The following is a 26,414-nucleotide window of genomic DNA, read 5'->3' on the forward strand; positions in this document are numbered from 1 at the left end:
CTTTGCACCTTTGGCATCAACCAACATCAGAGATCCGGCATAACCTGGGGAAGGACGAATTTCTTCCTGGGAAGGGATGCGGCTGTAAGCCACCAGCCGTCTGCACTCCCAGCAGCTGGGCATGTGAACGATCTGGGCCCGCAGCACAACGCCTGCTGGCCATGCAAAGCCCACAGCCACGGCCTTTGATAATGCTCCAGCAAGGGGTGTGTGAAAATGCTTCAGGAACACAGCTGAGGGAGGTGAGAAGCCATCCTGGGATAGAGGCCAGCAGGGAAGAAGTAGACCTTAACTGTGCCTCAAAGCCCTAAACTCCAAACCTGCACACCAGAAACTGCTCCTCTGGATGCTTGGAAGACTCCTCAAGGCAAGGCAATGACCTTGCAAGGGCAGTCAACACAAGGGCAATGAGCTTGAGAAGCAGCCAGAAGGGCTGAGTGGCTATTGAGATGGGGGTGGGGAAGGTGGGAATGACGTCAGCAGGGTGGTGAGTGCAGATTACATTCATGCGCCAGGCCACATTCAGACCTGCTCTCCCTCCAGCCTTTGCTCCATGAATGCTGCCCTGTCCCTCCAATGATGCAGGCCCTCCAATGATGCAGGCCTGGAATCATCCTTGATAGACACTCTCCCTCGTCTCTTCTTTCCAGCCTCTTATCAAGTCCTGTGCCTTCACCTTGGAAGCCTCTCCTCCCTGACCCTCCACGTGGCTGACATCTGTCATCTGAGCACCCACAGGAGCCTCTCACCTGCAACTTGGCACCCATTCTCTGCCATCCAACCCCTTTCTTACTCCACCTTCCGCTGTCCACTCGAGGAGCACCATGTGGTCTGGGTCTCAGGGCAGAACTCCTGCTGTGGGCACGTGGTGTTTGTGGTCCATCGGCTCAGTCCCGTGTCTGTCCCACGCACCTTCCTTGCCCCTTCTGCTCTGTGCTCACGTGCGTCTGCTGCCTTAGCACGCCTCCACTTTGCTTTGACCACTCTCCCCTCCCCACCACAATTAACCCGTTCATCCTTCAGGTTTTAGTTCTGTTGTCCCCTGCAGTGAAGCTTCACCTGCCCCCCTTTTAAAGCCACTCATGGCCCCCGCCTCCCCCACCTTCTGAGCGCTGATGTCATATATTTGGTAGGTCATTTGATTAAAATCTGTCTTCCTCACTAGACTACCAGCTCCATGAGGCTGGGGACATGCCCTGGCATGGATTAGGAGGAGTTTAGTAAATCTGGAAGAAGGTAGGAAAGAAGTGGGGTGAGAAAGGAGGAGGGAAAGGAACGCAGTTCCACATGGTCAGGAAGGGGACTATGGTCAGAGGGAGTGAGCATTTACTGTCACCTTTAAATTCCTAGATGAACATTATCTCACATGGCAAAAATCTGGACTGCAATATGTGAGAGTAAATCCAGTTTGAGGCCCATGAACCCCACTGCACTGCCCTACACTTGACAGTGATATTTCAGCACCTGCCGTTAGCACAGACAGGCTTTGCTCTTAAGCACGCCTGGGATGTCAGAAGCCAAGACTCTCTAGCCATCCCCTGGGATCAGCCAACAGGCTCTGATCACTCTCCACCCCAGCCCGAGACAGGCTCCTGGAGTCTCCTGGCATCTCCTTTTACACACACTGTTCTCTTCTGGCCGCTGTCCCACCCTCCCTCCTCCATTTTCCTGGCGAGCTCTTTTACAATTCTGTGTCTTGTTTTCTCTTCTGCAAAGCCCCCCCAGCCCTGCCAGTAATCCCAGGCCCCCTCCACTCTACCCACTGCCCTTGTGCCACAGGTGCCTCCTCTTTTTTTTTGTTTTTCTGAGATGGAGTTTCACTCTTGTTGCCCAGGCAGGAGTGCAGTAGGGTGATCTCGGCTTCCCACAACCTCCGCCTCGCGGATTCAAGCGATTCTCCTGCCTCAGCCTCCCGAGTAGCTGTGATTACAGGCACATACCACCACACCCAGCTAATTTTTTGTATTTTTTTAAGTAGAGACAGGGTTTCACCATGTTGGCTAGGCTGGTCTCGAACTCCTGACCTCAGGTGATCCACCCGCCTCAGCCTCCCAAAGTGCTGGCATTATAGGAGTGAGCCACCGCACCCAGCCTCAGGTGCCTCCTCTTGATAGCACCTGCCGCACTGCCCTGGAGCAATTGTTCCGTTTCCACCTCTCTACTCCAAGTTCCTTGAGGCCAGGGATTTTTGTCTTCCTTTCCTTCTGTTCTTCTTCATTCTCTCCTTTCTGCAAATCCTTTATAAGCTCCTTGTACATGCCCGGAACTGGGAGATAAGCAGTGAGCAAGCTGGCATTGTCCCTGCTCTCATGGGTCTGGCGTCCTGATGAGGGAGGCCATGTATAAATGAACAGAGATGCTTTCAGAGAGTGAGAGGTGCTACTGGGTGAGGAGGCAGACAGGGACAGAGGTTGTTGGGAGAGGCCCCTGGAAGAGGGGATGCTACTAAACAAGCTTACCCTTGAGTGAGGAGGGAAACATTGCAGGCAGGGGGAACAGCAAGAGCAATGACCTTATTTATTTACTTATTATAGAGACAGGGCGGGGGAAGGGGAGAGGGTGCTCTCGCGATATTTCCCAGTGTGACCTCGAACTCCTAGGCTCAAGTGATCCTCCCGCTTTGGCTTCCCAAAGTGCTGGGATTACAGTCATGAGCCACTGCGCCTGGCCGGCAATGACCTTGAGAAACAGCCAGAAGGACCACGTGGCTATTAGGATGAAGGTGGAAATGAGGTCAAGGAGGGTGGCGGGGCCAGATTACACTTGTCTGTCTATCTCTGGCCCTTGCCTGATACCCACCCCATAGGAGAAGCATAAGGAATATGTGTAGGATCAATAGGAAGGGAGTGCCCTCCCTTCTTCAGGGGGCCGGTGGCAGCCCTGGGGTGTGGGGGAATGAGCATCTGCTCAGACAGCCCTGCCTGCTGGGCTGGTGGTGATAGATGCCCTGTGTTGGGAGGTTCATTTCGTTAGAAGGAAAAGTTCTTGGATGGAAATCAGGTGGATGGAGGCAGAGATTGGCAGAGGGTGGCTGCCTCTCTCCTCCCATCAGGACCGGTGGCCAGTCCTGCAGGACTGAGAGGCTCTAACAGGTAAAAGTGGCCCTAAATCAGTTCCACTAACAGCACCAGCCTGGGAGGGCGAAAACAGCTTGCCTCTCTTCTCAATAATTAGAGGCTGTTTCTGCTGCCCCAGGCCTGAGCCCCCTCCTGGGCTGTCCTCAGGCAAGGAGGGTAGGGGCAGCCTCAGCCCTTCTACCTGCAGGCCCTGTGGAAACCTTCTGAGCCTCCCTCAGCCCTTCTCAACTCAGGACTCGCTTAAAATCCAGTTGAGAGGATGTCAGGTCTGCCCCAAGCCCTGCAGTAGCTTCCTAGCCGCCTCAGCATCAGGCCACAGTCTGCAAGGCCTGGCAGCCTCAAGGTCTGTCCCACCCCATCTCCTCCCACTCTCTTGCCTTGTTCACTCTGTTCTGGCCACACTGGCCTCTGAGTTCTTCCCCAAATGTGCTGAGTCTCCTGGCCTCTGCACTCATTGTTCCTGCCATCTAGAAGCCCCTTTTACACCGATACCCTTGTAACTGCCCAACAGGTTCATTCTGCCTGCTGCCCAGATACAGCCAATTTATCAAAACAGGGGACTTTAAACAGAAACAGAGTTTAATACATGTAGAGCCAGCTAGACAGCAGACCAGAGTTTTATGATTACTCAAATCAGCCTTCCTAAAAAGGTGGAGGCTAGAGTTTTTGTTTGTTTGTTTGTTTGAAACGGCTTTTCTCTCTGTTGCCCAGATTGGAGTGCAGTGGCACGATCTCAGCTCACTGCAACCTCCTCCTCCTGGGTTCAAGTGATTCTCCTGCCTCAGCCTCCCAAGTAGCTGTGATTACAGGCGCTCACCACCATACCTGGCTACTTTTTGTATTTTTAGTAGAAACAGGATTTCGCCATGTTGGCCAGGCTGGTCTCAAACTCCTGATCCCAAGTAATGTCCCCACCTTGGCTTCCCAAAGTGCTGGGATTACAGGCATGAGCCACTGTGCCCAGCCCCCACCTGACCCTGCCCCCCCATTTTTTTTTAAAGAGACGGCGTGTGTGGGGAGGGGCTCACTTTGTTGCCCAGGCTGGTATTGAACTCCTGGGCTCCAAGTGATCCTCTCACCTCTGCCTCCCAAAGTGCTGGGATTACAGGCGTGAGCCACCTCACCCAGCCGAGGCCAGGGCTTTTCAAGGATAGTTTGGTGAGCAGGGAGCTAGGGTCTGGGTGCCCTCGATTGGTTGGAGGGTGCAATCATAGGGCTGTGGCTTGGGCCATCTGGTTGTCAGAAATGCAAAAGCCTGAAAAGACATCTCAGAAGGCCAGTCAGGATCCACAATCATGATCTGCTGGAGTCCTCGGGGAAGTTGCAAATCCAGTGGCCTCTGGAATGATGGTTGGCGATCGTTGAACTATGCCTACATTTCAGCAGAATTCAGGCCCGTTTCATCCTCCTCACCTGGTGGCCTTTCATTAGTTTTACAAAGGCGATTTAGTTTTGGGAAGGGCTATTATTATTTAAACAATAAACTAAATTTTCCCAAAGTTAGCTTGGCACACGCCCAGGAATGACCAAGGGCAGTTTGGAGGTGAAAGGCAAGATAGAATTGGTTATGTTTAGAATTTTCTCTCTAGTATAATTTTTACAAAGGTGATTTTACTCTCAGGGTGCACCTCCCAAGAGAGGCCCTCTTGGAGCCCTGAACCCCACCACCCCCAACTGCAGTGAAGGGAAGAGGGAGCCCCGCCCCTTGCTCCTACACTCTTCTGCCCCTTCCTACTTTCTTCTTTTTTAGAGATGGCATCTCACTATGATGTTGCCCAGGTTGGTCTCCAACTTTTGGGCTCAAGTGATCTTCCCACCTTGGCCTCCCAAAGTTCTGAGATTACAGTGTTTCCCACTTCCTTTTTTTTTTTTTTGAGATAGAGTGTTCCTCTGTTGCTTAGCCTGGAGTGCAATGGCACGTTTTCGGCTCACTGCAACCTCCGCCTCTCAGGTTCAAGCAATTCTCCTGCCTCAGACTCCTGAGTAGCTGGGATTATAGGCACGTGCCACCACGCCTGGCTAATTTTTGTATTTTTAGTAAAGACAGGGTTTCACAACATTAGCCAGGCTTGTCTCAAACTCCTGACCTCAGGCAATCCGCCTGCCTCGGCCTCCCAAATTTTTGGGAATATAGATGTGAGCCACTGTGCCTGGCTGCCCTTCCCGCTTTCTATTCTCCATAGCACTTATCATCAGGTGACATACAATATACTTTAATTTTAAAAACTGATGGATTGAAACAGGGTCTCACTCTGTCACCCAGGCTGGAGTAGAATGGTGCAGTCATAGCTCATTGCAGCCTCAATCTCCTGGGCTCAAGTGATCCTCTCGCCTCATCCTCCCAAGTAGCTGGGACTACAGGCACATGCCATCATGCCTGGCTACTTTTTTAAATTGTTAGTAGAGATAGAGTCTCACTGTGTCACCCAGGCTGGTTTGAATTGCTGGACTCAAGCGATCCTCCCAACTCAGCCTCCGAAGTAGCTTGGACTACAGGCACACACCACCACACCCAGCTACTTTTTAAAAATTTAGTACAGACAGAGTCTCACTGTGCTGCCCAGGCTGGTCTTGAGCTCCTAGGTGCAAGTGATCCTCCTGCCTCAGCCTCCCAAAGTGCTGGGATTACACGTGTGAGCCACCGCACTTGGCTGTTTTACTTTTTTGTAAATCATCTGATTCGTTTTCTAGAATGTGAACTCTGTGATAGTAGAGACTTTGCTAGGCTCACTGTTGTATCTCCAGAGGCTAGTTCAGGGCCCAGCCAGAGGAAGTGTTCAGCCAATATTGAAGAAATGCATCATTGTGTGAAATAAAGTCAACGCCACCTACCTCCCAGGGTTGTATGAATGTGGAAGTTCTGGCCCTGTGTTTTCCACTGTGCATTTTGCCTACCTCTGCCACCTTGTAGGTGGCAAGTAAACATTTTCTCTTTTAGTAGGTCTGTATTTATGTCTACAGTTACCTTCTGGCAAGCAATAATTATTTTCCATTTATGGCATTAATATAAACTTTCCTTTTTAAAGTAAACTCATTCAAGTTTTTTGTTTCTTTGTTGGTTGGTTGGTTTTTGAGATGGAGTCTCGCTCTGTCACCCAGGCTGGGGTGCAGTGGCATGACCTCAGCTCACTGCAACCTCTGCCTCCTGGGTTCAAGCAATTCTCCTGCCTCAGCCTCCTGAGTAGCTGGAATTACAGGCATGTGCCACCATGCCTGGCTATTTTTTTGTATTTTTGTTTTAAATAGAGATAAGGTTTCACCGTGTTGGCCAGGCTGGTCTCGAACTCCTGACCTCAAGTGATCCACCCCCACCTTGGCCTCCCAAAGTGCTGGGATTACAGGCATGAGCCACCACACCCGACCTCAAGATTTTTTAAGTCTTCTATATTTGTGAATCTGAAAGATAATTGATAAATAACACCTTGCAATTTTAGAAGAAAACTTTTCTGAGAATAAAAAGAAATGCTCGTTGTTTTCCGCTGCACATGGATTGAAAATGATGTTTTAGATAGCTATGTAGGAAAAACATTTTTATAAAAATACACCATAACTGTGTCCTGAGGTCCTAGATTCTGGATCTGCCTTGATAGTCTATAAAACCTGAGACTAAGTATAAAGTCTCAAGGTACGTATTGGTAGCGATAAAGAATGGTACATAGCAGGTAGGGTAGTAATAAATGTAACTCTAAGGTATTGGAAAAATAGCCCAAACGCTCCTTTTGATTATCCATCTGGTGTGTGCATAGGATGTAATATTTTGTTAGGACACCTACTCCAGGGCGTGAGAAACTGCAGTGTTTTGTGCTGTTTCATTCCACCTCTAGGGGGCAGTATCAACCGTTGCTTTAGGTCTTTGTTGCTTGGCTTCTGCTGCCGTGATGGAAGCATTGACTGCAGAGTATTTATTGCTCTTTTTTTGAGGATGGGAATATAACTGATGTGTTAGCAAATGCAGTCAAAAGCAGGCTCAGGCCAGTGTGGTGGCTCACGCCTGTAATCCCAACACTTTGGGAGGCCAAGGAGGGTGGATCGCTTGAGTTCTGGAGTTCAAGACTAGCCTGGCCAACATGACAAAACCCTGTCTCTACTAAAAATACAAGAATTAGCTGGGCATGGTGGTGGACGCCTGTAGTCCCAGCTACTGGGGAGGCTGAGGAGGGAGAATTGCTTGAACCTGGGAGGCGGAGGTTGCAGTGAACTGAGATCATGCTGCTGCACTCCAGCCTGGGCAACAGAGTGAGACTCTGTCTCAAAAAAAAAAAAAAAAAAGAAAAAGGAAAAAAACAGCAGGCTCAGATGCTTTCTCATTTAACTCATATGCACCGAGGATGGGCTACACGGCGCTGGAACTCGCAGACTCCTCCAGTGAGTGGGTCTGAGCACTGGGAGTGGGTTTTGAAAGAAGGCTATGAGTTTTGTACTATAAGATACATTTGGATCATCTCTTCTTGTGGGCTTAGGGCCACTGGAGCATGCATCAAGGTGTCATTTAGCCCTCTATGAAATGCTTCTCTGAGGCCTTAGACATGGCAGGGACTTTGGATTCAGACACCGCCTAGTATTTGTTCTACCACTGTACCTCCCAGTACCTACTTGGGTATAAATCTCTCTCTCTCACACACACACACACACACACACACACACACACTTCAAACTGACCCAAGGAAAGAAAGGGATATATTCACTCAAGTGACTAAAAGGTTAGTGCTGGCTTCGGGCATGGCTGGATATGGTGGATTAATCACCATTCACCATTAAAGGATCTGGTTGCTATCTGGCCTGTCTCTCACTGTCCTCCATTTTGCTGTCTCTACGTTGGTGTCATCACTCTTGGACAGATTTTTCTAACTTTTTTTATTTTTGTAGAAGTGGGATCTCACGATGTTGCCCAGGCTGGCCTCAAACTCCTGGGCTCAAGTGATTCTCCCACCTCAGCCTCCCAAAGTGCTGGGATTATAGGCATGAGCCACCACGCCTGGCATCTTGGGCAGATTTTTCCATGGAACATTTAAGGATGCTCATAATGGTGAACCTAAGAAGTTGGTAAAATGACTCCTTCCTTTGTGTGTGAAGAAATGACATCTTCCTTCCTTCCTTAGTAGCCCTGGCTCATATCAACTAATAATTGTAAAGGAGGAGAGATAAGGACTTTTCCAGGAGGGTCCTTGGGAGGCATAGCTTGGGAAGCACACCTAGCCCTGAACCATCACGTGGCTGGGGAGATGGAATGCACTGGCCAGGCCTGCGGCACGTGCTTTCTCTTGCAGCACTGGGAGTGTTATTTCCACCCACACCATGTGGACTGAGAGTGGACGAAAGGTGGTTTCCTAGAGGAAAATCAAGGTGTTATACCCAGAACAGGAATGGATGCTGGCCCCACATAAACAAGGGTTGTCTGCTATCTCCACTTAGAGGCTCTGAGACCTTCAGGCAATTTGCTTCAGCTTTCAAGGCCTCCGTTTCCTCCTCTGTAAAATGGGCATAATGATCTTAGAGCATAGGATTGCTGCATGCGTTAAATAAGCACCCACAGACAGCATTGATAAACGGCAGTAAAGGATGCCTGAAAAGCTGGACCCCAGTAACTTCAAGCATTAGCTTGTCACTCATAACTCATCCCTTAGTTAGGATGTGGAGCCTACAGGGAGGCAGCAGGAGATCAAGTGACTTGGGGGTGTGAAAGAGCTCTGTGACCCCAGACAGTCGGTGTCTTCTTTTTTTTAATTTTTATTATTTTTTGAGACAGAATCTCACTCTGTCACCCAGGCTGGAGTGCAGTGGCACGATCTTGGCTCACCACAACCTCGGTCTCCTGGGTTCAAGCCATTCTCCTGCCTCAGCCTCCCGAATAACTGGGATTATAGTCCTACATGGCACTAACCACCATGCCCGGCTAATTTTTATATTTTCAGTAGAGAGAGGGTTTCACCACATTGGCCAGACTGGCCTTGAACTCCTGGCCTCAAGTGGTCCACTCGCCTCCCAAAGTGCTGGGATTATAGGCGTGAGCCACCGTGTCCGGCCACAAATAGTGGCTTCATGGTCTCAGTGTTATCCCATCTAAGTGATGGTTCTCTGGTGGGATCTGCAGTCAGCAAGGTTGGGTATCTGACATTCTCAAGCCCTGGAAACCAACACTGCACTCTCAGCTGCTCCTGAATGCAGCTCAGGCTTCTATATTCACTAAATCAGCCCCGTTGAGGAGAATTCCAGTATGCTGGCCTCAGAGGAATACGTGATCCTTGAAATATGGACTCTGTCTTTCAGTATAACTGATTCTTGGCATTTCATTCCAGTTCCAGTTTTTTTCCCCCTAGAGAAAATGAATAACATGGCCGTTGGTAAAATTCCTTTTTTTTTTCTTTTTTTCCTGAGACAGTGTGTTGCTCTGTCACCCAGGCTGGAGTGCTGTGGTGCAGTCATAGCTCACTGCAGCTTCAACCTCCTGGACTCAAGCCATCCTCCCTCCTCAGCCTCCCAAGTAGCTGGGACTACAGGTGCACGCCACCATGCCTGGTTATTCTTTTTTTTTTGTATTTTCATAGAGATGGGGTCCTGCCGTGTTGCCCAGGCTGATCTCAAACCACAGTCCTAACTTCTCCCTTACCTCTACAGTGCCTAACTCTTGATAGGATTTTTTTTTTTCCTTAGAGAAAGGGTCTCGCTCTGTTGCCCAGGCTGGAGTGTGGTGGCACGGCCATAGCTCACTGTAGCCTTGAGCTCCTGGGCTCAAACTATCCTCCCACCTCAGCCTCCCAAGTAGCTGGGACTACAGCCTCGCACCACCACACCCAGCTAATTTTTAAAAAACATTTTTGTGGAGACAGCCCTTGACAAAATTCTGTGCCTTCTCCAGGGCCAGCATTGGGGATAAAGATAAGGATACCAATAAGGACATTGAGACTCTGCTTTTGTGTCACATCCAAACTCCTTGGACCCTCTGCTGGAGGTCACTTGTGCCTTCTCAGCACCCAGCACTCTAGCCAATTCTTGATTCCCCCTTACCCCCCTGCAAACTCCACATCCTAACCAAGGGATCATTTATGGGTGACAAGCCAATGCTTCGGGTGACTGGGGTGCAGCTTTTCAGGCATCCTCTGGCCCATGCGTGAACATTTCATGTTTCTTCACACCCCCAAACCTTTGTTCATGCTGGTCCTGCTGCTTGGAATGCCCTTCCCTTTTCTTGTTGCCCAGGTAACATTTCAACTTTCAGATCCCCGCTTAAATGTGTCCTCATGGATTCATTCACTCAACAGTTTCATTGGCATGCACAATGAACAAAATAGACAAAGCTCTCTGCCTTCATAGAATTCTCATTCTAGTGCAAGGACACCCCAATAAATAAAAGGTATAATAAGTAAGATAAATTAGATGTGTGTTAGTGCAGGGAGGGATGCAGGAGATGGGGCGTGCAGTATGTGCACAGTTTGCAAGTTTCACTATGATGGTCAGGGGAGACGTCACTGAGAAGGGAGGATCTGTGTTAAGTCTTTTTTTTTTTTTTTTTGAGATGGAGTCTTGCTCTGTCGCCCAGGCTGGAGTACAGTGGCGTGATCTCAGCTCACTGCAACCTCCACCTCCCAGGTTCAAGTGATTCTCCTGCCTCAGCCTCCTGTGTAGCTGGGATTACAAGCATGCACCACCATGCCCAGCTAATTTTTGTATTTTTAGTAGAGATGAGGTTTCACCATGTTGGCCAGTGGGTTAAGTCTTGAAGGAGGTGAGGAATGTGGGCATTTTCCTGAGAGAAGAGCATTCCACATGGAAGGAATGGGGCCTGAGGAATGGGGGGTGTTGAGGACACTGGAGTAAGGAGGAGTGCAGTGGTGAGAGGTGGCTCAGAGATGGGGGTCGAGGCCTAGAGTGCAGGGCTTCATGGCCACTGGGATGGCCTTGCCCTTGACTCTGAGTGGGACAGGAACCCCCTTGGGGTCCTAGCAGAAGAGTGACATGATTCCACTCACCTCTCATCAGGCCCCCTGGGTGACAGCAGGGAGAACAGAAGGCAGGGAGGAGGCAGGCGCAGGAGTCCAGTCTGGGCCCAGACCAACCTGGGAGGGGAGAGCAGGGAGAAGGGGTCAGATTTTGGATACGCAATAGTTTTCCCATGGAGCTGATGGGTTAGATGTGTGTGGGATGGGAGACAGAGTGGGGCTTTGAAGATGACTCCAAGGATTGGAGGGACCTTCCTGGAGATCTAATTCAGACACTTGGCATTGCATTTTGTGTATTTTATTAGAATTCTCTCCTTTGGGAGGGGCCCAGGTGCCTTTGATAGTCTGATGAAAGTTATGGGTTCTTCCAAGAACACCCTTGTGCATGCAATTAAATGGGTGCTCTCAGGACCCCCGCAGGGATCCCTAGACAATGTGTGGTTGCTTGACTGGCTGCAGTTGCAGCCCACTTTTGTACAACGTCCGGGCGCACGATTCACACTGCACACATGATTGGGGGCTGTTCAGTCCAGCAACCCTAACCAACAACCAGCAGTTGATTACAGTTGTGAAAGGAAAATAAATCTTGAGGCCCCCAAATCACTAAACTAAAGGGAAAAGTTAACCTGGGAACTGCTTAGAGCAAACCTGCCTCCCATTCTCCTCAAAGTCACCCCTCTGCTCACTGAGATGAATGCATATCTGATTGCCTCCTTTGGAGAGGCTAATCAGAAGCTCAAAAGAATGCAACCATTTGTCTCTTATCTACCTGTGACCTGGAAGCCCTCTCTCTGCTTCCAGTTGTCCCACCTTTTTCGGACCAAACCAATGTTCATGTTACATATGTTGATTGACATCTCATGTCTCCCTAAAATGTACGAAACCAAACTGTGCTCTGGCCACCTTGGGCAAATGTCGTCAGGACCTCCTGAGACTGCGTCATGGGTGCGCATCCTCAACCTTGGCAAAATAAACTTTCTCAATTAACTGAGACCTATCTCAGCTATTGGGGGTTCACAGAGTCTATACAGGCAAGTTGGTCTCTGAATCTACACTGGGTCAGAGCTTTTGTTAAGCCCTGATCACATATGCAAAGGGGCCAGCCACACAGTAAGCCCTTGATGTTTGCTGAAAAACTGAAGAGGAACTTGGCGTTTTTTCAGGGTTCTCACACCTTTGCTGGGTGCCTTAAGTATTCATACATCCATTTTGTAGGCAAGGAAGTAAAGCCTCAGCACAACGAGGGTTAACTGACTTAGGCATGAAAAGGGGTAGAATCTTGCCTGGCGCATAGTAAGTGCTAAGTCAACCTTAGCAATTGTCGTCATAGAGCTGGACAGCGGTGAAGCCAGGATTGGAGCCCAGGCCTCCAGGCACTCAGGTGAAACTCCATCTCCTTCCCTGTTCCATGGGTCTGCCCTCCAGGAATTTATAGTCTGATTGGGGAGCCAAGATGAGCAAGAAAGAAAATAATCCCAAATTACTTCCACTTTAATCCTAGTTTATCCACATAGCAGCCCTGTGAGGTAGACCTTATCAGTATCCCCCGTTTGCAGACAAGGAAACTGAGGCTCAGATGAGATAAACAGCAGAGTTCAGGGCTCACACCCAGGTCTCCAAATCCCCTGATAATTAGTGAGTAGTATATATAGTTAAATGCTAACACCTTAGCACTTAATTATATCAGATTTCACACTGTATTGAATATAATTTAATACTAATTTCAGGCTTGCAGAAGGAACTGAAGTGAGTGGGGTGGGGAGAATGGCAAGGGAAGCCTTCATGGGGACTTTGGAAACTGAGCTGGCCCTTGGAGAGTCTGGGAGTAGAGGCTGGAGGGTGCTGGGGTGGGTTTCTGGAAAAGGAAATAGAATGATGAAGACATCAAGTTAGGAATGAGAATGGGGCGGGGTGGGACTCGGATGGTTCTATTTTGGAAATGGAGTTCCATATATGCACTTATAACTAATGTTCATTGAGAATTTTGTCAGTGCCAGGTACTGTGCTAAATCCTTTCCACTGTTATTGCATCCAATTCACTTAACCCTGTGAGGGAAAGAAAAGTTCCACCAGACAACAGGTACAGGCATCACTCCATCTTATAGGTAAAGAAACTAAGTGGCAACCTTGTGTCATGGAACAGGCTGGACTCCAGAGCCCTTGTACCTCCCAGCTCAAGTTCAGAGACCATCTGACTGGAGGTGGGGGTGTTGTGAATGGTGGGAAATAAAGTTGGCTAGTTTAGGGCCTTGCTACCCAAAGTATGGGCCATGGGCATTACCTGGGAGCTCATTAGAAATGCAGACTTGGGGCCAGGGGTGGTGTCTCACGCCTATAATCCCAGTACCTTGGGAGGCCGAGGTGGGTGGATCACCTGAGGTCAGGAGTTTGAGACCAGCCTGGCCAACATGGTGAAACCCCGTCTCTACTAAAACTACAAAAATTATCCAGGCATGGTGGTGCGTGCCTGTAATCCCAGCTAGTTGGGAGGCCAAGACTGAAGAATTGCTTGAACCCGGGAGGCGGAGGTTTCAGTGAGCCAAGATCACACCACTGAACTCCAGCCTGGGCAACAGAACAAGATTCCTTCTCAAAAAGAAAAAAAAAGGAAATGCAGACTTGGGTACTTCCCAGTCCTACTGAGTCAGAATCTGCATTTCAAAGCAGGCATGATGCTACATGCCTGTAGTCCCAGCTACTCAGGAGGCTGAAGTGGGAGGATCACTTGAGGCCAGGAGTTTGAGACCAGCCTGGGCAGCATAGTGAGACCCTGTCTCCAAAAAAAAAAAGAATCTGGGGCATGGTGGCACACAGGCACATGCCTGTAATCTAAGAACTTCGGGAGGCTGAGGCAAGTGGATCACTGGAGCTCAGGAGTTCGAGACCAGCCTGAGCAACATGGCAAAACCACAGTCTCTACAAAAAATACAAAAAAGAAAAAAGAAAAAAACATTAGCCAGCCATGTGTTGTCACCTGCCTGTAGTCCCAGCTACTCAGGAGGCTTGAGCCCAGGAAGTTGAAGCTGCAGTGAGCTGAAATTGCACTGCACTCCAGCCTGGGAGACAGAGTGAGACCCTGTCTCAAAAAGAAAAAAAAAAAAAAATCTGCATTTCACCACGATCCCTAGGTGATTTGTAGGCACATCAGCATTTAAGAAGTGGAGATGGATAGATGTTCCAGTTTCTCGAGTCTTTCTGATGACATCTCCCTCCTGGCAAAGGAGGATCGATGCATTCCCTGGAGAGTTTGAGGTGAAAGCCCAGGGCAGCCAGCAAAAGCTGAGATTTCTTTGAAGTCCCATATTTCATCTAAAAATGTCATCCACTCTTTCATTCCATACCCATAATATATCCACGGTCATTTTAATGTTTCAAAATGGTTATGTAAATTGCCATGGAGCAGCATCTGTGTTCTGGGAAGATGCATGGGAGGGTTTCCTTGTATCTTAAATGGGGTAATAATCACTACTTCAAGGGCTTCTGTGAAGATCAAAGGAGAATCGTGTATATGGAAATGCTGGATAAACTGTTTGCGCGATTTATGTGTTATTATTCTGGAAGAAGGCGAGAATCCTCCCCAGACCCACTCTCCTGAAAGCCAGCTCTCCCGAGGGCTGAGGCCTCCTGTGCTTTTCTTGCACTCAGGATGAGGCAGGACTCAGGCCCAGGGGAGGACACAGCAGTCTCTGTAGGCACCTCCGGAAGCCAGGAAAGCTAGTTTGTTTTTTGTTGTTGTTTCTCGGGTGTTTTAGAGAGACAGGGTCTCACCCTGTTGTACCAGCTGCAGTGAAATGACACAGTCATAGCTCACTGTGACCTTGAACTCCTGGACTCAAGCAGCCCTCCCACCTCAGCCTTCCACATAGCTAGGACTACAGGCATGCACCACCACACCAGTTATTTATTTATTTTTTTTCCAAGACGGAGTCTTGCTCTGTTGCCCAGGCTGGAGTGCAGTGGCGCTATCTCAGCTCACTGTAGCCTCCGACCCCCGGGTTCAAGCGATTCTCCTGCCTCAGCCTCCAAAGTAGCTGGGATTACAAGTGCCCGCCACCTCGCCTGGCTAATTTTTTGTATTTTTAGTTGAGATAGGGTTTTATCGTGTTGGACAGGCCGGTCTTGCACTCCTGACCTCAGGTAATCCACTCGCCTCAACCTCCCAAAGTGCTGGGATTACAAGTGTCAACCACCGTGCCTGGCCATACCCTGCTATTTTTTATTTTTTATTTTTAAGAGACAGGGTCTTGCTATGTTGCCCAGACTGGACTCAAACTCCTGGCCTAAAGCAAGCTTCCTGTGTCAGCCACCCAGAGCACTGGGATTACAGGTGTGAGTATGCCCAGCCTTGTTTTTTTGTTTGTTTTTTTTTTTTAATTTCTTATAATTTCATTGTATCACCCTTTCTTATTATTGCTTACTTCATGATTGGCCAACTTAGCCAGAAGGAAAGCCCCAGTGAAACTCAGAGGTTGTAGAGATGTCAGAATAGGAGAGAACATGAGGGTACAGCATCCTGTTCCTGGGTGGGTCTAGAGAGAGGGAAGTCAGGAAGGGAAAGTAGAGGCTCCAGGGCAAGAGGGAAGCAGATGGCAACAACCTGGGGCCCTACAGGGAGCAGGAGGAGAAAGGGCATCAGGGTGTTAGCCCTGGACTAGGCATGACTGGGCTGCACATCTGGCTCTTTTCCTCGAAACTGGAGGGAGAAGTGAAGACGGGAGGGAGAAAAACCCAAGACTGGTGAAATGGAGATGCAGGTAGACACTGACCTTCCACAATTGAGGGCACAGGGTGAAGGCTAGCTAGAGAAGGCACAGGCAGAAAGCTGCATGGGAAGAGCGGCTCATTCAGCACTACAGATGCAGAGGAAGAGAATTTGGCAAGTAGGACGTTTTTTAGAAACGGGGTCTCACTCTGTTGCCCAGGCTACAGTGCAATAGTGCAATCATAGCTGACTGTCATCTTGAACTCCTAGACTCAAACCATCCTCTCCTGCCTCAGCCTCCCGAGCAGCTGGGACAACAGGCATGCCACCACACCCAGCTATTTTTTTTTTTTTTAAAGAAATGGAGTGGGAATCTTTTTTATTATTATTGTTTTATTTATTTATTTATTTATTTATTTATTTATTTATTTATTGAGACAGTCTCATTCTGTTGCCCAGGCTGGAATGCAATGGCACGATCTCAGCTCACTGCAACCTCCACCTCCTGGGTTCAAGCGATTCTCCTGCCTCATCCTCCCAAATAGCTGGGACTACAGATGCACACCACCACACCTGACTAATTTTTTGTATTTTTAGTAGAGAGGGGGTTTCACTATGTTAGCCGGGTGGTTTTGATCTCCTGACCTCGTGATCCGCCTGCCTCGGCCTCCCAAAGTGCTGGGATTACAGGCGTGGGCCACTGTGCCAAGCCTGGAGTGGGAATCTTAATGATTATCATGAGGATGAGAGCGAGAGGAGAGGAATGCCCGTCATTCTCAACTTGGGATGGCATGATGGGTGATTTGTTTCCCGTGCCTCAGAGCAATTGGAAAGGATGGAGAGAAGACCTATTACATTAAGTTAAGGTGGTCTGGGTCTCTCTTGGGTAGAATTCTAACAAAATAATGGGGCTAAAGCCAGATTTTGAAAAGTTAAGAGAATGACAGAGATTTCTATTTTTCTCTCTCTCTCCTTCCCAGGAGAAGCGTTAAGGTTCCCACACAAACTGCATTTCTGATACAAATGCCCTACTTGCCATTTAAAACTTAATCCCCATAACTTGCTATAACTTGGGACCAGTGCCAAGCTGATATTGTACTGTTAATCCTCCCCTTGACAACAAAGTTAAAAAAACAGCAAATTGGCCAGGTGCAGTGGCTCGCACCTGTAGTCCCAACACTTTGAGAGGCCAAGGCGGGAGGACAACCTGAAGTCAGGAGTTCAAGACCAGACTGGCCAACATGGCAAAACCCTGTCTGTACTAAAAATACAAAAATTAGCTGGGTGTGGTGGCACACACCTGTGATGTCAGCTACTCAGGAGGCTGAGGCAGGAGAATCTGGGAGGCGGAGGTTGCAGTGAGCCAAGATTGTGCCAGTGCACTTCAGCCCGGGCCACAGAGCAAGGCTCCATTTCAAAGAAAAAAAGGAAAAGAAAAAGAAGCAGCAAATTGCAAAGCATTGTTTATTGTATGATCCCATTTTTGTTTAAAAGAGTATATGAGTTCTGGCGCAGTGGCTAATGCTTGTAATCCCAGCATTTTGGGAGGCCAAGGCAGGCAGATTACATGAGACCAGGAGTTCAAGACCAGCCTGGCCAACATGGTGAAACCCTGTCTCTACTAAAAATACAAAAATTAGCTGGGCATGGTGGCAGGTGACTGTAGTCCCAGCTACTTGGGAGTCTGAGGCAGGAGAATTGCTTGAACCTGGGAGATGGAGGTTTCAGTGAGCTGAGATCGTGCCACTGCACTCCAGCCTGGGTGACAGAGCAGGACTCTGTCTCGAAAAAAAAAAACAAGAAAAAAAAACCCAACAAAACCAACAACAAAACAAACAAACAAAAGAAATAAAAGAGTATATGGGGCTGGGGGCAGTGGCTCATGCCTGTAATCCCAGCACTTTGAGAGGCCAAGGCAGGAGGATCACTTGAGCCCAGGAGTTAGAGAACAGCCTGTGCAACATAGTGAGATGCCATCTCTACTAAAAAAAAAAAAAAAAAAAAAAAAAAGCTTTTTAAAGAGTGTATATGTAGATATGTATCTTTGTATATTATGAACAAAGAAAATCACCCGGAGGAAGATATACATATCAAATTACAATAGCAGTTTTACTGGTACATGCATACATCACTTTAAATATGTGTAGTTTATTATACATTACTCTCCCTCAGCCATAATAAATTATACCAGGGATTATCTCTGATGGTCAGATTATAGTGTGTTACTTAAAATTCTTTTGTCTGCCAATGACAGAAACTCAGCTGAAACTTCTAAGGCAATAACTGAATTGTCCAGATACTTCTTTAGGCATAGGTGAATCCAGGGACTCAAATTATATCATTAAGAATCTGCCTCTGCATCTCTTGGATCTGCTGTCTTTTTTATCAGCTTCACTCTCAGGCAGGTCCAGGCCTGCATCTCATTGGCACAGCATTCAAATGGGAAGAGAGCAGCTCTTTTTCCAAGGGTATCAGCAAAGTCCCGAGGCTGACTCGGATCTTGGTTCACCCCTAAAGTGGTATATCACTGTGACTGGGGGAAGCCCTATGTTGATTGGCAAGGCCAAGGTCATGTGAACCAAGAGAAGAACAAAGTCACTTTCAAGGTCATCTAAGGAAGCCAGTGAAGTGCAAGAAGGGGCTGAGCAGTTCCCCAAAGGAAACCCAGGGTCCCATTGGCAGAAGAGGAGACACAGAACCACAGATGTCCACTCCAAGGGGGACTCCAGTCTGGGTCATAGATTTCTGTAACGACTGCATTGTTTATAATTAACATATATTTCTCTTGAAATGGCAAGGGGAAAATAAGATTCCCCTCCCCTTTTTGTTCTTTGAGACAGTCTGTTGCCCAGGCCGGAGTGCAGTGGTGCAATCATGGCTCGCTGCAGCTTCAACTTCCCAGACTCAGGCAGTCCTCCCCCTTCAGCCCACCAAGTAGCTGGGACCACAGGCATGCACCACCCATGCCTGGCTAATTTTTACATTATTTGTAGAGATAAGGTCTCCCTAGGTTACCCAGGCTAGTCTGGAACTCCTGGGCTCAAGCAATCCTGTCGCCTCAGCCTCCCAAAGTGCTAGTTTTACAGGCATGAGCCACTGTGCCTGACCAAGATCCCCTTTTAAACAACTGATTTGGGTTGCATCTGGTCATGACAATTAAGACAACTAAATAATGAGTGTTGAGAAAACAGTACAGCCCAAATCATGTCAGAGCCCTTGATCTTAGAGAGCATGGGAGGAATGAAGAGCAGTGAGAGGCGAGAATTGACCTCCTTTTCATAGATAATTAAAGGTGTGTACGCCTAAGACCCATGGGACCATCAGACAATCTCTGGGGCTCTGGGTCGCTGGAGCGATGCGCCGGGGGAGCTGGGCCTTCGTCAAGGTCAGCCTCCGCCTCTCAGCCTCCTGTGCCGGTGTGTGTGCCGCACCTGCGCTCTCAGTCAGCGATTCCCTGCATTCCGATATCACACGGCTCTGTTTCTTCATTTCAGGGTTACGCTAAGGACATGGTGACAGACTTTGATGAGAAACATGATGAGTATTTAATATTGCTTCAGCAGAGGAACCGGTAAGAGAAGCCACTCGACGGCAGCCCTTGATATTAGCCAAGTAAAAATCTATTTAGATTTATTAACAGCAGGCAGGCCCTGCCTCACATAGGAATGAGATGCGGAGTCCCCCTCCACTCAGAGGCTTAGAATATTATCTGCAACCCCAGCGCCTATTTCTCCATTCACTGATTTAATTGCATCTTTTGACTGAGCTGTAGCAAACTGTTCGATGTGTAAGTACCGCCTCTTCCCTCCCAGCTCCTGTTCTGGGAGAAGATAAGATTGTCAAAAAAAGCTCGAATTTGGCAGGGCTTGTGCAAGAACCACCTGAAGAGCCCAGTCTGTGATCGCACAGGCTTTGACAATCCCTGAAATCTGAGCCTATAATCATGTCGTGTTATGCAAAAATGGAATCATTTTACATTGGTGTTTGAAGTTGGTCGATAAGTCATTTGAAGTTAAAGTAGGACTGATTTTGTCTCTGGAGTGCTGGTTCTTGAAAAAGCTTGCAGTAGGTCCAGTGTGTAGCGATCAAGGTCAAAGCATCATGGTCTGGTTTGAAAGAGGCATCATTCCTCGGTTCCTTTGTAGGGCTGAGGAAGTTCATTTTCAGTTCACCGCAGTTTGTCTTCAGGCCTCAAACCTTGCAATAAGCTGGGGATTTGCAAATTCAGATTCTAGGGATGGCCAGGCAGTGAGTGGAGCCGGCTCAGTGAGACAGTGGGTACCTGGAGCTCCTGTCTCCAAGCTGCTCAGCCCAGGGCAGCTGTCTGTGAGACCACAGTTCCCCTCAGGTCCTGATCCTCCCAAGTCTGCCAGAGAAGCTGGAGATCTGGATTTGGTCTGTGAAATCTCCTGAGTTTTAAAATGTTGGTAATGAATTCAAATTAAAGCACAAAGCAAACAGAAAAACAATGCAGGCCCACAGAACTGGTGGGAGGAGGGGGAAGAAAGGGAGATGGGTACGAATGTGGGCCTCTGTGTTATGGGAGTGGGCTTAGGGTCTCGCAGATAACAGAGTCTGGGGTAAGGAGGTGTCATCCTGCATGCGACTTCAGCTCTGGTCTCACTGACTGGACTTGGTGTTATCAATAGGGGCCCTGGTGGCATATTGCATGGGACAAGTTTTTGTAATCTCACGAATTGCAGGAATTTAGCATCTCTACCCACCAGCCCCTTTACTACATTTCATTAAGACCCTAAATTCCATCTATGACAGCACCCACCCACTTTCCAGACATCCACCCACTGAGGCAGCCCCACTCCTGTTGGAGTTCTTCTGAACAGCCAGTCTCTCCAGGGCCAGCCAGAAACACCACAGCAGTGTCCTCTGTGCCCAATAGCTCTGTGCTCATCCACCTCCATCCCCACATCAGCCTCAAACTAGAACAGCGAAGGCTTGTGCTGATTAGACCAACGTGAATTTCCATCATCATTAATGCCACGGAGCAGGATGTTTTTATTCAATCTCTGGCAGACTGGATGGTACCACTGAACACCTGGGTGATCGTTTAATCATCTGCATGTGACTTGTCTGGGGAGAGGCTGTCACAGTTCCTTATGAACAAATTGTTTCTCATTAATTGGGGGATCAATAAGTGTGCAATCAAAGAGGCACTGGCCGATAGTATAAATGAGAATTTCCAGAGACAAGGTTATAGCACAAAGACAATTAAAAGCTATATCAAAACTGAGTTGCCATAAAATTTGGGGGGATGTGTTGTCACCAAGAGGGAGCTGTCACGATGACAGGAAATTAGAAGGTAGAGCTGGAAAGAAACACCTTCCAGTGGAGACTAGTGAAGAATGGGAATCCCTGTGAGCCATCATCGGTGAAATCTCAAAGGCACCTTTTACAGAGTGCCAGCCATATGCCAGGCATCTCATCCCATCATTTTACTTTATCTGCACACTACCCAATGGGACAGAGTTACTGCACCCATTTTACAGGCAAGGAAGTGGAGGCTCTGAGCAGTGAGCAACTTGCCCAAGGTCTCACAGCCAGAAAGTGGTGGAGCCGGCCTGGACTCTACCTTTTGCTTAATGTTGTCATAAATAATCAAGAGGAGAAAAAAAACCTGCCGGATTGCCAGTGGCCCTAAGTTAAGTGAGGAGGGGTTTTGTGGGAAGAACTGCAATTTACTTGGAAATCTAGTTGTAGGACCTGATAGAAAACTAGCCTCTGAGCTTTACCCTGGACATTGAGGGAGATGAAAACCCAGGCTGCTTATCTGGGTTGTCTGTAACCTGAGAAGGGGGGATGTAATCGTTGGAGTGAGTTCTGAACAGAGGTCTGCCTAGAACACAGCTGCCCATAAGAAGCAGGGCAGCATTTTTCTTTTATTCATTCAGCAGGATTTCACTGAGTACCTTCTAAGTGCCTGGCATTGCCATTAATGCAAAGGGAAGCATTGTGATAAGGAAGACACAGACTGTATTAGTTAGTGTTTTTTGGCTGTTAGAGACAGAAACCCAAGGTAAATGGACTTAAGCAGCTAGGAAACACTGGCTCATTAAATTAAGAAATCCAACATCGAGCTGGGAATGGTGGCTTCTGCTTGTAATCTCAACTATGCAGGAGGCGAAGGCAGGAGGATCGCTTGAGCCCAGAAGTTCAAGACCCTGTCTCTAAAATATTTTTTTAAAATAGCCAGGTGTGGTGGCACCCACCTATAGTTCTAGCTACTCACTACTTAGGAGGCTGAGGTGGGAGGGTCACTTGTGTCTAGGAGTTCAAGGCTGCAGTGAGCTATGATCATGCCACTGCACTCCAGTCTGGGTGACAGAGTGAGACACTGTCTCTAAAAAAAAAGAAATTCATCATGATACTCTTGGTCTCAGGCCTAGGTAGATCCAAGTGCTTAGATGATGTAATCAAAATCAACTATTCTCCATTTTCTCTACCCTCGTTTTCCCATATTAGAGCCATTCTCAGGCAGGTACTTCACTTGCAGTGGCCAAGACAGCCAGGAAAAGCCCCTACGTACATCCTACCTGGAAGTATTAGGGATCTTTCCTAATGCTTCCAGCGAAAGTGCTGAGGAAGTTTCCCATTGGCCTGGCGTGGGCCCAGTTCCATCCCAAGCTATGTTAGGCCATTTTTGCATTACTATAAAGAAACAGCTAAGACTGGGTAATTTATAAAGAAAACAGGTTTCATTGGCTTACAATTTTGCAGGCTGTACAGGAAGCATGGTGCCGCCATCTGCTTGGCTTGTGGGGAGGCCTCAGGGAGCTTGTATTCATGGCAGAAGGCAAAGTGGAAGCAGGCACATCACATGGTGAGAGTAGGAGAGAGAGGGTGGGGGGAGGTGCCGCACACTTTTAAATAGCCAGATCCTGGGAGAACTCACTATCGCAAGGATAGCATCAAGGGGATGGTGCTAAACCACTCATGAGAACTCTGCCCCCATGATTCAGTCACCTCCCACCAGGTCCTACCTCGACACTGGGGATTACAATCCAACATGAGATTTAGAGGGGACCTACATTCTAACTATATACAAGCCAGTCACTCCCTGTGTCCCGCACAGTCAGCTGGCCGTTCCTTGGCCACCCCACTAAATTGTGCAGTGGAGTCAGTTTCACCCACTGGAGTCAGTTTCATGGAGTGAAAGAAGGAATGGTGCTGTACCCACAGATCTGAGATGGGGGAGATTCCGGCCAGGCAGAGAGAGCAGGTGTCTACCACACAGCTCTTATCCTTGAAGAACTCCCCAGGTAGTGGCAGGGTGAGCACAAGGCCACCTATGACAAAAGAAGCAGAAAGTGATTGTGTGCTTCAGGAGAGGACTGGGGGCAGGGAGTAGGGGGAGAGAATCTGGAGATGTGACAGCCCTGCCTCACCCCTGCAGAAACTCTCCCAGCTGCCTGTCCCAGTGGACTCTGAGTGATTCTTGTCACTCAACCTCATGAAAGAGGTAATCACGCCTGACAGGATTCATGAAAGAGCAGGCAGAGTGATCAAAGGTCTGAGTAATGAGGATGGACTGAGAAGATGAGGGCCCTTGTATCTGAAGAGGTGACGGCAGATAGGGGCTGTAATATACACCCACCTCTAGACTGTAGGGGGTAGACCCAGATTTGCTCTCCAGGTCCAAGAATCCAGCAATGCTGTGATCATTTGGTCCTTGAGAAAGGTCATTCAAGGGAAATTTACAGGAAAACTTGCCCACAAAACTGCCTGCAGCCCCAGGAGAAGATCCAGGCAGAAAGAAGGAAGGAGAGAACCAGCATCTGGTTCTCTCGCCTGGGCCTTTATCTGAGCCAGAGCTTTAACCCAGTCTGTCCTTTTGTCCTCATGGCAGCCCAGGGAGGTGCCAGCATCTTTAGTCTCCTGTTACAGAAGAGGAAACAGACTCCAGGGAGGTTTAGAGACTTGCTCAAGGTCACGCAGGCTGGGGAAATGGCAGAGCCTCCGGCACTGAGCTCTGTCCTCCACACTCACCTCCTCCACCTGCACAGATGCTCTTATGTGCAGCTCTGTGGAGCATCCTAGGGGACTTACAGGTTCTGGGGAGGAATGGCAGGCTTTCTGTACCCCTGCCTTCCCTGTCTTCATCCTTTAAGACTGGACTCAAATGCCACCCCCTCCAAGGAGCCCCCAGTTGCAAGCCAGTGCTCCCTCCTGTGACCTCTTCTTGCTCAGAGCCTATGTGATGTCTGGTGCTAAAGTCAAGGAACAGCAGGAAGGAGCAGGGGAGAGCACAAGTACTGCAGCCCCATGGGCCAGAACTCAAATCCAAGTTGGAGGTTTCCTTGACTCTCTAGCCTTGGGCAAGTTCATTTCTAAAATAGGCCAACATAACCTCAATCCCAGGATCACTGAAGGGTGAAGTGAGACAAGGCTCTTGAAGGCCCATAGCAAGCCTCCTACCCAACCCAGCGTTCATCATCATCATCAACATCATTATCATCATCATTCAGTTATTGACTGATTGATTGATTGAGATGGGGGTCTCACTCTGTTGCCTAGGCTGGAGTGCATTGGTGTGATCGTAGCTCACTACACTCTCCAACCCCTGGGTTCAAGTGATCCTCTTGCCTCAGATTCCCTAGTAACTGGGCCTACAGGTGTGGGCCACCACATCCAGCTAATTTTTGTAATGTTTATTATGATTATCATCCTTTCAATATAAAAACCTTCTCCCCAAATTGACATCCAGGTAATTCTTGAATGACTGATCCTTGGAGAACCCCCTCAGGCGACCTGAGATGACTGAGATCTGGAGGAACCATGTGGCTCATCGGTAGTGCCATGGCAGCCACACCGCTCAGAGACCACTCAGTCATAAGCCTAGTCACAATTAGGCTGCTGCCCCCTGAGAACACGATGACCTGCCCTTTGTGTTCACTGGGTCCTCCTTGCCATCTACATCCCTGCCCTGGTGGCCCACGAGGAGGAGAATCCTCCCCGACCACACCAGCCCCAGCCATGTCAGGTCCCTAGACTCTGCCTCATCACACCCTGTGCTCCCCACTCACTGTGCCTTCACTTCCTCATCTGTGAAGGTGATTCCAAAGGCCAACATGGGCATAAAATGGAAATGGTGGGTGTGATGTGCGTCACATGAATGGTAGCTGTGAGCACTAGGGTATTCATCCATGTCTCCTGCCCCAACTTGAGATCCTTGGGCTCACTTGTTCCAGAAATAGGCATTGAGGCCGGATGCAGTGGCTCATGCCTGTAATCCCAGGACTTTGGGAGGCCAAGGTGGGTGGATCCACTGAGCCCAGGAGTTCGAGGCCAGCCTGGACAACACAGGAAGATCCTGTCTTAAAAAAAAAGTACAAAAATTAGCCAGGTGTGGTGGCATGCACCTGTAGTCCCTGCTACTCAGGAGGCTGAGGTGGGAGGATTGCTTGAGCCTGGGAGATCAAGGCTGCAGTGAGCTGTGATCACACCACTGCACTCCAGCCTGGGCAACAGAGCAAGACCCGGAAAAAAAAGAAAAGAAAGAAATAGCCATTCAGAGCTTTCCTCATTCAGCAGGCACCATGGCCCATAGGACAGAGGCTCAGAGTCCAGTGCGGGGGAGGAAGAATAAACAAATACATAGATACATCCATAATATAATGTTAACCAGTGATAGCGTGCCATGGAAAAAGTTGAACCAGCAAGCCAGTAGAGGATGGCAGGGCAGCAGGAGGGAAGAACTCGATTTTAGATAGGGCAGGAGTGGAATCTGATTTATCTGAGTTCCCTGCGCCCAGGACAGCTTTTTATGCAAAGTAGGCTATCAATTTTTAAAAAAACACTTTTCTTTGATGCCACCTGAATATTACTGATGCACTCCGCTGCAGTAGGGGAGTTCCTTTAGCAATTTCTTTCACAGTCTGAATAATTATCTCCTAATTTATCAGTTTCATAAATCTACATTTTCATAAATCATTCTGCTTAAGGAGGGGCACCCATGGACTGCCAGCCTCAGATCCTGGGTAACTGGATGCCATGACTGTTAATGTGGCATCGGAAGGCAGGGAGAGAAGTTGAGGCAGGCTGTCTGACTGGGTGATCAGATTCCCCGCCCTGTACTGCCACAGGCCTCCCGGGACCTAGGCTCCCGCTCGCTCCCCAGAGATTGACGGTGCCTACATTGTCCCTTGATTGTTTGCTCCTGCAAGCGTAGCTATTGCTGTGTTTGGAAATTGTCTCTTAGTTACTTGTGTTTTTTTTCTGTTTTATGTTGTTGCCCAACAATCAGGCATCTCCCAGGCTTCCAAGGCTGGCAAGAGATAAGCAGTCTGTAATAAATGTTCCTGCCACAATTGGTGAAAAGATGAGTGTATCAGCCGCTAAAGAAACGCTTAAAAAATAAACAAATCACCCACAATGCCACCACCTTCCCTCAACAACCTATTTCATTTTACATTTATCACCTTCCACGCTGGGTCCACAAACACACAGTTTTCCAACTTTACCTTTGCTACATATGCCTTCTTTTTCTTTTCATTTCATTTATTTTCTTTTCTTTCTTTCTTTCTTTCTGATTTTTTTTTTTTTTTTTTTTTTTTGGAGACAGGGTCTCTGTCTGTCACCCAGGCTGGAGTGCAGTGGCATGATCATGGCTCACTGCAGTCTCAACCTCCCCAGTTCAAGCCATCCTCCTGCCCCAGCCTCCCAAGTAGCTACAACCACAGGTAC

General features: G+C 48.5%; 1 protein-coding gene across 3 annotated transcripts in view; it reads left to right on the forward strand.

Annotated features, from left to right (window-relative positions):
- Positions 1–26,414, forward strand: part of KIAA0556 (KIAA0556 ortholog) — a 232,651-nt gene that overhangs the window by 50,300 nt on the left and 155,937 nt on the right. For all 3 annotated transcript variants that reach the window (XM_030925123.1, XM_030925124.1, XM_030925125.1), the window contains exon 3: positions 19,211–19,287. In XM_030925123.1, coding sequence (XP_030780983.1) covers positions 19,211–19,287 — 77 coding nt within the window. The remainder of the gene's footprint in view (positions 1–19,210; positions 19,288–26,414) is intronic.

This window comes from Rhinopithecus roxellana, chromosome 20 (assembly GCF_007565055.1).
Source record: "Rhinopithecus roxellana isolate Shanxi Qingling chromosome 20, ASM756505v1, whole genome shotgun sequence".
NCBI classification, from domain to species: domain Eukaryota; kingdom Metazoa; phylum Chordata; class Mammalia; order Primates; family Cercopithecidae; genus Rhinopithecus; species Rhinopithecus roxellana.